This window comes from Vicugna pacos, chromosome 1 (genome assembly GCF_048564905.1).
Source record: "Vicugna pacos chromosome 1, VicPac4, whole genome shotgun sequence".
NCBI lineage: Eukaryota > Metazoa > Chordata > Mammalia > Artiodactyla > Camelidae > Vicugna > Vicugna pacos.
In genome coordinates, this window is record NC_132987.1 from 84,753,232 (window position 1) to 84,761,388 (window position 8,157).

General features: G+C 40.1%; 1 protein-coding gene across 2 annotated transcripts; it reads left to right on the plus strand.

The window, feature by feature from the left end:
- The first annotated feature begins 549 nt into the window (after nt 1-549).
- On the plus strand, nt 550-7,626 carry CLDND1 (claudin domain containing 1). Of its 2 annotated transcripts, XM_072966816.1 has the most exons (6): nt 559-684; nt 1,808-1,858; nt 2,083-2,392; nt 4,511-4,621; nt 5,951-6,088; nt 6,224-7,626. In XM_072966816.1, the coding sequence occupies exons 3-6, from the start codon at nt 2,101-2,103 to the stop codon at nt 6,442-6,444; spliced, it is 762 nt and encodes a 253-aa protein (XP_072822917.1). In that variant the 5' UTR covers nt 559-684; nt 1,808-1,858; nt 2,083-2,100; the 3' UTR covers nt 6,445-7,626. The 2 variants fall into 2 exon arrangements, with proteins under 2 accessions (XP_006208124.1, XP_072822917.1); XM_006208062.4 differs by lacking the exon at nt 1,808-1,858 and having other exon boundaries at nt 550-684.
- Nucleotides 7,627-8,157: the final 531 nt, after the last annotated feature.

An 8,157-nucleotide genomic window follows, 5' to 3' on the forward strand; every position in this document is an offset into this window, starting at 1 on the left:
TAAATAGATGACAAATATCACTTGCCATAAAGAGAAGGCAGCCACAAACATAAATTATATAAAATTCGAAGAACGTCACTACATTCTAGTTGGATACCGTCTGTCAGGTTATAGCCTTCTTAGTCTAAACTTAAGCAATACAATCAGAAAGACTATCTGCTGCAATGGGAGTGAGGCTGTGGGAGAGAAAATAATGGGTTAATATTTTAAAAGTCTAATCTCTTTGCTCTTCACAAGTAGGGTGGTGGTAGGAGAAGCACAGGACTGGAAAACCTGAGTTTTACAGGCACAATCAGTGACCAGCGGTAACCGTAAAGAGGTCGCCTTACTCGGTGGACCTTCGTCCCTTCCTTAGTAAAATATAAGAAGCCATCAGCCCAGACCTCCCTTTGGCGCACCGGCTGTCCTTCGGGAGAGCTGAACTACATCTCCCACAATGCACCGCGCGTGGCGCCGGGAATGCCGACTGCCGCCTCTCGCAGCTTTTCCTCTGTGCCTCCTACAACTCCCAGAAGCCCCCACGGCCCTGGGGCCAGGCCCGGCCCGGGGTGGAGGCGGAGGCGGAGGCGCGGGAGTTATGGAGGGGGCGGGCTCTGCAGGGAAGTGCGTCAGAGGAGGCGCGGGGAGAGTAGGGTGCAGTGGTTTGAGCTTGAGGGTGAAGCTGGCGGAGCAGGAGGATGGGCGGTGAGTGAGCGGGACCGGCGTTGCTGGGCTGGGGTCGCGTTAGCCGTTCGACGTTTCCAGCCGTTTGAAGAGGGGCTCCCTCCCCGGGCGCGGCCGGGGCTGTGCGGGTTTTGAGCGGGGGGCTGAGGCGGGGCTTTTCCTTCGGCCGGGTAATCTGGGGAGGGGCCTGGTCGGGTACCTGGGGTCCCCGGCTGGGGACCGCGCAGGGCTGCCCCGCCCCAGCCCCGGCTTTTCTCGACCTCCCCCGGCCCCGAGGTGCGCCCCGCGAGGTGACAGCGCCGGGCGTCCGGCCTGGGCAAACCGCCGCTCCCGGTACCCCAGACCTTTTAAGGTCATTTGAGAGCACCAGGATGAAAAGGAATTAAAAAGAATAAAAATACAAACCCAACTTCTGGAGTTATCGTTAATTATTGTAATTGCCTTGATCTCTCCTGAGTCACTTGCCATTTTCCAAACTCAGCAACCCCAGTTTGCGAGCCTGTTTTCGTGCTCCTTTGTAAGGTGTTTGGTGCGGTCATGGTATATACTTGCAGTGTTTGACTCAGCTTGATCCGCCTTGAGTCATTTTATTGCGGCCATTTACTACTGCCATTGAGCCTGTCCACGCCTTTAGAGTGTTCGTATTTTGCCCCTTTCAGAATTTTCTTTCCGGCTGGGAAGGAATCATTTAGTCTGCAGATGAGGAGATTCAAAAGTATAAGAAATGGAGAGAGTAGACAGGAGTGAAGACTTTGGCAGCGTAAAGGAGCTTGGCTTAGCTTTAATGGATTAGGGGCAGATTGGTATCTGGCATTATTCTATGTTATTATTCTCTTTGCTCTTCGTACGCCCGCAACAACCTTTCTGGGTTAATAAACATTTTCAACTGTCTTCTAAATAGCTCCTGACTCTTAACCTTGTTTTAGAAGGTTTCCCTATTCAGAGGAAAACTGGGAGGGGCAGATTTCCCCTGCTTCCTTTTCCTATGCCTTTTCCACACTCAGACCCAGAACACAATGCTTGGCAGCTTGTATAAAAATTCAATCTGTAATTAAAAATTTATGCAAGGTACATTGCTGACTCTGGGCATGTCTGTTGTTTGTATCTGTAATGTGTATGTCCATTTCAGTGTTGTCTGTTTTAGTGTGCAGGTGATAGACTAGAGAACAAGACCTCTGTCTCCGTAGCATCCTGGGTATGTGAGCATTCAATAAGTACTTTCATGATAATGAGTTTTGTTTTGAACTTAAGCACATGCTTACTTCTTTTTTAAAAATATATGTTCATTAATGATTATACATTATTTTAAAGATCCGTGGGATGGGGAATAGGGTAAAGAGTGATTTTGAGATAATTGCTTTCAAAATCTGTATTTGTCCTTGAAGTCTAACTTTTCTTCTTTCTTCAACTTTTAAACAGAGCAGTCTGAATGCCAGAATGGATAACCGTTTTGCTACAGCATTTGTAATTGCTTGTGTGCTTAGCCTCATTTCTACCATCTACATGGCCGCCTCAATTGGCACAGACTTCTGGTATGAATATCGAAGTCCAGTTCAAGAAAATTCCAGTGATTTGAACAAAAGCATCTGGACCGACTTTGCTAGTGATGAGGCAGATGAGAAGACTTACAACGATGCACTTTTCCGATATAATGGCACGGTGGGATTGTGGAGACGGTGTATCACTATACCCCAGAACACATACTGGTATAGCCCACCGGAAAGGACAGGTATTTCTCTTAACTTTGTCTCTTTTACCTACTCAGTAATACAGAAACTAATGTGATGATGGCCCAAATAAATCTTACGCGTCTCTTCTCTCCCTACCACCTTCTCTCCCCACTTTCCATGAATTGCCATAGTACTCGCTAGTATCAGTTGGATAAGTAACTTATCTTGGGAAAAACATTGCACTTGTTTACAAATCTTTGTTCTTATTTACCCACTTATCTTTTTCTTAATCTCAGATATGTCATGAGGAAGTAATTGGAAAAGAACTTTGGCAGATTTTAAATACTTGGTAACAGGTAAAAGGAGTGGTATCCAAAATGAAGTTAACATATATGAATTGGTAGTCTTTTTATGTTTGTCTGTGTTTTAGTAAATATTATCATTTGCCCTCTAATCTTAGAGGATATAATTTGACCAACTCTGTTTAAATTGCATATTTGAGACTGTTTTACAACAATCTTGATAGGAGTTTATAGGTTAAAAATGTGCATTACAGAAGTAAAAAAAAAATCTAAATAATTGTCTCTCAGGTTTATTCTGTAAGCTTCCCTAACAGTTAAAAATTTTAATTTCCAGTTATTAAGATGGAAGCTTTAGAGCTCTTTGTAAGAAACAACTTGATAATTTATTTCCATTTACAACTACTTCTGTTGGCCTCTTGGTGGGAAGCACTGTATTCAAATCATAGCACAACAGGCTTGAGTTGCCATACATCAGAAGGATGGTAGTTGTGATTTCATATGGAAAAAAGAAAGTATTTTGGAAAGAGGTGAAAGTTGGTTAAAATTTATTAAAATGTTCAATGCTATTTATGAGAGCATAGGAGCAATTGATATTTGAATTGTAGCAATCATTCATCGTTTAGTCAACAAACATTTTTTACATGCCTTCATGATCCAGGTTCTAGGAGTCTGGAGTACATTAGGGAAAAAAACCCCAAATCCCTACTTCTGAGGAGCTAACATTCTAATAAAGACTAACGGGCAGAAAACAGAATAAATAATTATAACAGTGTAAACAGAATAAATAATTATATAGTAGAAGATGACATGTGCTTTGAAAAATACAGGAAGATAAAGGGGACTTGGAAATATGTAGGAAAGGGGATGTTAGTAGGCATGAGTTACACGATTTGTTAGTATAGGCAGGATAGGCTTCAACAAGAAGACACCACTTGAGTAAAAGACTTGATAACAGGTGAAGGAGTTGGCCATGTAGGTAATTGTGGCGGCAGGGAGAATCATGAAGGTTGGAAGGGATGGCTACTGCAAAGTCCTCGTGGTGGAAGCATGCCTGAAATATTCCAGAACCAGCAAGGAAGGCAGTGGGCTTGGAAGGGAAAGAGATAGGGGGAGAGTTGGATATGCTGCCAGAGACATATTCACAGAGTGGGAGTCGACAGATTATGTAGGATTCTCTAGGCATGACAAGGAATTTGGTTTTCACTCTGAATGTGGTGGAGCCATAGGGGGGCCTTTGAGCAGAAGTAAGATAATTAGGCCACCCAGGTGGATGTGTTGGAAACAGGTAGTTGGTAAAAGTGGAAGCCAGGAGACAGTCAGGAGGCTACTGTCAATTCAGGTGGTGGTTGTGAGTGGTGATTGTGACTCAGACCAGGGCGGTAGTACTCAGCAGTGCTTGAATTCTAGATATATTTTGAAGGTAGAGCCTCTAGGATTTCCTAGTGGAAGGCATATGGGCAAGAAGGACTCTAAAGTTTCTGGGCTGAGGAACTAGAAGGATGGAAGTGTCATTACCTGAGATGGGGAACATGGCTGAGGGAGTCCGTTTCGGGGAGATCATCAAAGTTTCTGTTTATTTCCAGTCTTTGGCCCCTCCTTTTTCTTCCTAGTCTTCTTACATATCTAGTCTCATTTATTTTACTACTCATAATGTTTTTCTTCCTTCTTGTGTCCATGTCTTAAGCCTACTGCTGAGGACCACCAGTCTATTGGGCATTGGTGAATCCTGTGTATCATGTGGGGCCATAGAGGTTGCTGTCTCCCTGAGAACATTTTTCCATATCACTTTCTATTTCAGAGGGCAATTAATGAAAGAGATTTTTGTTAAATGTTTATAATTAAAACAACAAGCAATCATTGTTATTCTTGTTCCAGAGTCATTTGATATGGTCACAAAATGTATGAGTTTCACGCTAAATGAGCAGTTCATGGAGAAATTTGTTGATCCTGGAAACCACAATAGTGGGATTGATCTGCTTCGGACCTGTGAGTACTTTGAACTCAGCAGGACTATTTGGAGGAAAAAAGAAAATAACTGCATTTGCCTTTTGTTAAACTCTGTTTTTGGAACAAGATGAGTTAGTACAGTGTGTCAACTTGAAATCAGGTCTCTAGCATTATCCCAATAAACTCTGTTCTGTTGATAACATATTTTAGACATTAGATACATAACAAATCACAAATATGAAGTTGAGCAGCTAATACATTGGATGACAGAATCCAGACCCTCTATAAGATGTTATTAATGGGCCCATTTAAGGGGGAAATTTAATAGAGATAAGTAATAAATTTCTGTATTTGAGTTAAACACTTAATTTATCTGAGTTCAGATAGGGATATGTGAAAACAGTTGACTGCAAGCTTTATGAGTCACCTCAGTGTTAGGAGCATTCTATTCCTTGATGGTCAGGCTGCCTAGGAAATACTGTCTTCAGATTTGAACCTAGTTTCTAGGCTGTGGGGAGTTATAGGAGCTTGCCCACAAGAATGACCATGTCATGAAAGGTAACATTGATTAAGTGGCAAGTATTCAATTTTGCATTATGAATACATAGAAAGAATTTTATTACTAACAGAGCTTGAAGGGAAGTTAGAGAAAAGACTTTTATCTGGTTTCAGAAAGTAAAACTAGCACTAAAAGGTAAAAGTTGGTTTAGAGTTGATACTACTACACTCCTCTAATTAAAATAATCTGAAAATGTAATGGGATACTTTGTAAAGTCATCAGCTTTTTTCCCTTGTTGTTGAGGGAATTTATAATAATTAAAACTATGACTTATTGAGTGCCTGGTGCATACTAGATCCTCTGCTTTATGCTTTATGTATATTCTTTTGGCAGGTCTTTTATAATCACTGTTCATTTACTTGTTATTCCTACCTTGAGATCCTGTAAGGACTTAGATTTGTTTGTATGTAGAACCAGAATGCTCTGCTTCAAATCTGGTTCTACCACTTACTGTGTTACCTTGTACAAGTTATTTATACCTCTTGTTTCAGTTTCCACATTTATAAAATGGAGATAATAGTACTAGTACCTACTTCATGGGGATGTTGGGAGGATTAATACACAAAGCATGTGTAGAACACTGCCTGATACATAGTAAGTCCTCAGTAGCAGTTAACTGTTAGTGTCCTTTTACTTTTATCAGGACAAAGTTGGCATAGTTTTGAACAGTATGCTTTAGGAAAAAACCTAATTGTTAAAGTACTCCTCACTTTTTGAGAAAAGCTCTAATTAGAATATGAAAGAAATTGCCATTGTGGAAAAGCTGAAATCATGATAACATTTCTTTTTTCTCTGTCTTTTAAAATCAGATCTTTGGCGTTGCCAGTTTCTTTTACCTTTTGTTAGTCTAGGTTTGATGTGCTTTGGGGCTTTGATTGGACTTTGTGCTTGTATCTGCCGAAGCTTGTATCCCACCATTGCCACAGGCATTCTCCATCTCCTTGCAGGTGGGTCTTTTCATCATACTTTTATCTTCTTCCTGTCTCCTTAGGGATCACATATTACTGCCCTGTCCTGTTGCCTGGAAAGCTCTTACCATGCTCTTACCTTGCTATGTTTTGTTTTCTAAATTTTCCTCCAAGGTCTGTGTACACTGGGCTCAGTGAGTTGTTACATTGCTGGAATTGAACTACTCCACCAGAAGCTAGAGCTGCCTGAGAATGTGTCTGGCGAATTTGGATGGTCCTTCTGCCTGGCTTGCGTCTCAGCTCCCTTACAGTTCATGGCTTCTGCTCTCTTCATCTGGGCTGCTCATACCAACCGGAAAGAGTACACCTTAATGAAGGCATATCGTGTGGCCTGAGTGGGAAGCTGCCTGCTTTAGCATTGCCATTTTTATGATTTTTGATATTAATGTTTTCCCCTTATCTGCCCCTAATTGTTTTTAATTTAACTTTTTTTTTGTGGGTATACCATTTTATCCTGAAAATCCATTCTATTTATTCATACAGATGGTTGTTCCTTAATACCACTGAAATTTATATGGGAACCTGAGGGATTCCATCTGTCAGGCAAACTAATCTAGGTTCAAAATCCAGACAGAAAAAAATGAATAGACACTTGGCACAGATTTGGGAAAGAAAATTGGTAGTGGAAGAGTGACCCAAAGTGAGTTCTGCTGATGTCTGTTGACTTTTCAGTAAAATAACTGTATCTGTTCAACTGGAAACTCTTAAGATTCTTTGAGACCCCTATAAATTGTCAAAACTTATATTCATTTTGCTACTGTGGATAGCCAGTCAGCCAGAGGTATTAGTGTATTTTCAAGGACTTAGACTATCTGAAATAGGGAAATTACCTAAGATGTTTTTCCCTAAATATTGGCATATAGCTTCATCTGAGGTGAAATATGGCAGTTGTTTATCTACACTGTGTCTGTTTACAATAAAGGAGGTGTTTACATGGAATTTTAACTTTGTAATTGCAAGAATTCCAATTCAGCCAGACACTTTTTTTTTTTTAACTCTCCTTAATATGTCAATAGGATTTTCAGTATCACCAACCATTTTGGATTTTTGTTCCTTCCCTCTTCACACACCAGGCTTATTAAAAGAGTGCTTTGTTTTTAACATTACATTAGGGTCACAGAGTAAAATTCTCCAACTGCTATCTATTTATTTCAGCTAAATACCATAAAGAAAGTTCAACCATAATGACCCTGTGGAGCTAGGAAAACTACCACAAGACCTAAAGCTTTGGCTGGTCACTGACTTCCAAGTATGGTCTTTATTTCTTGTGGTGAAATGATGTGCCTTTCCTTGCCTAATCCCTTCCTGGTGTGTATCAACATTATTTAATGTCTTCTAATTCAGTCATTTTTTTATAAATATGTCTATAAACATTGAACTTAAAAAATCTTATTTATTTATTCCATTACTGTAGTACTTGACAGATTTTAAAAAAAAATGTAACTTAGTAATTTCTTACAATATCCTAAATCTGTCTTTTTTAAAAAATAAAATAAAAAATGAGAAGAGACTCAGAATTGTGTATAGTGTCTGAGTTGATTAAATCTCAGTACCCTAGGATAAGGATAGTACAGGATTCTGAATGAGGATTTCTGTGATTTTCTGTGGAAAATTCATTGTTGATTTACAGGCCTATCTTTATGTCCAGTGTTTTGATCTGTGTTTTACCTTCCAGAAAATGTGGGATCTCCTTGCCCCCATTAGAAAATAAGAGACTATCTCTTATGTTTCAGAGTTTTAAAACATGTTTTGAAAGTAGTTTTGTGATCATTCTGTATCATACTTAGTGTGCCTGTTTTTTCATAAAGTCATTTAATGGCTGTGGGTGATTATGTTCTATATTAAAGAAATGATCAAGTCAGTTTCTGACTTACAACAAAGCCAGTTTTACTCCGTAGCCAATTATTGCCTGTGAAATGGCTGGTTACTCAGTTTCCTACCTCTTCCTAGTTCTTAAAGTTTTATTGCCTCTCAGCACTTTCTGTGGAAGGTAGAGAAGCTAAGGGATCAAACACAGCATACTTTTGGGAATGGGATTTTTAAGTGAT

Coding starts and splice junctions, on each gene's coding strand:
- CLDND1 (XM_006208062.4), top strand. CDS start 2,101: ATGGATAACCGTTTTGCTACAGCATTTGTAATTGCTTGTGTGCTTAGC. Junction 2,393..4,510: donor TAGCCCACCGGAAAGGACAG/GTATTTCTCTTA, acceptor TTCTTGTTCCAG/AGTCATTTGATATGGTCACA. Junction 6,089..6,223: donor CATTCTCCATCTCCTTGCAG/GTGGGTCTTTTC, acceptor TTTTCCTCCAAG/GTCTGTGTACACTGGGCTCA.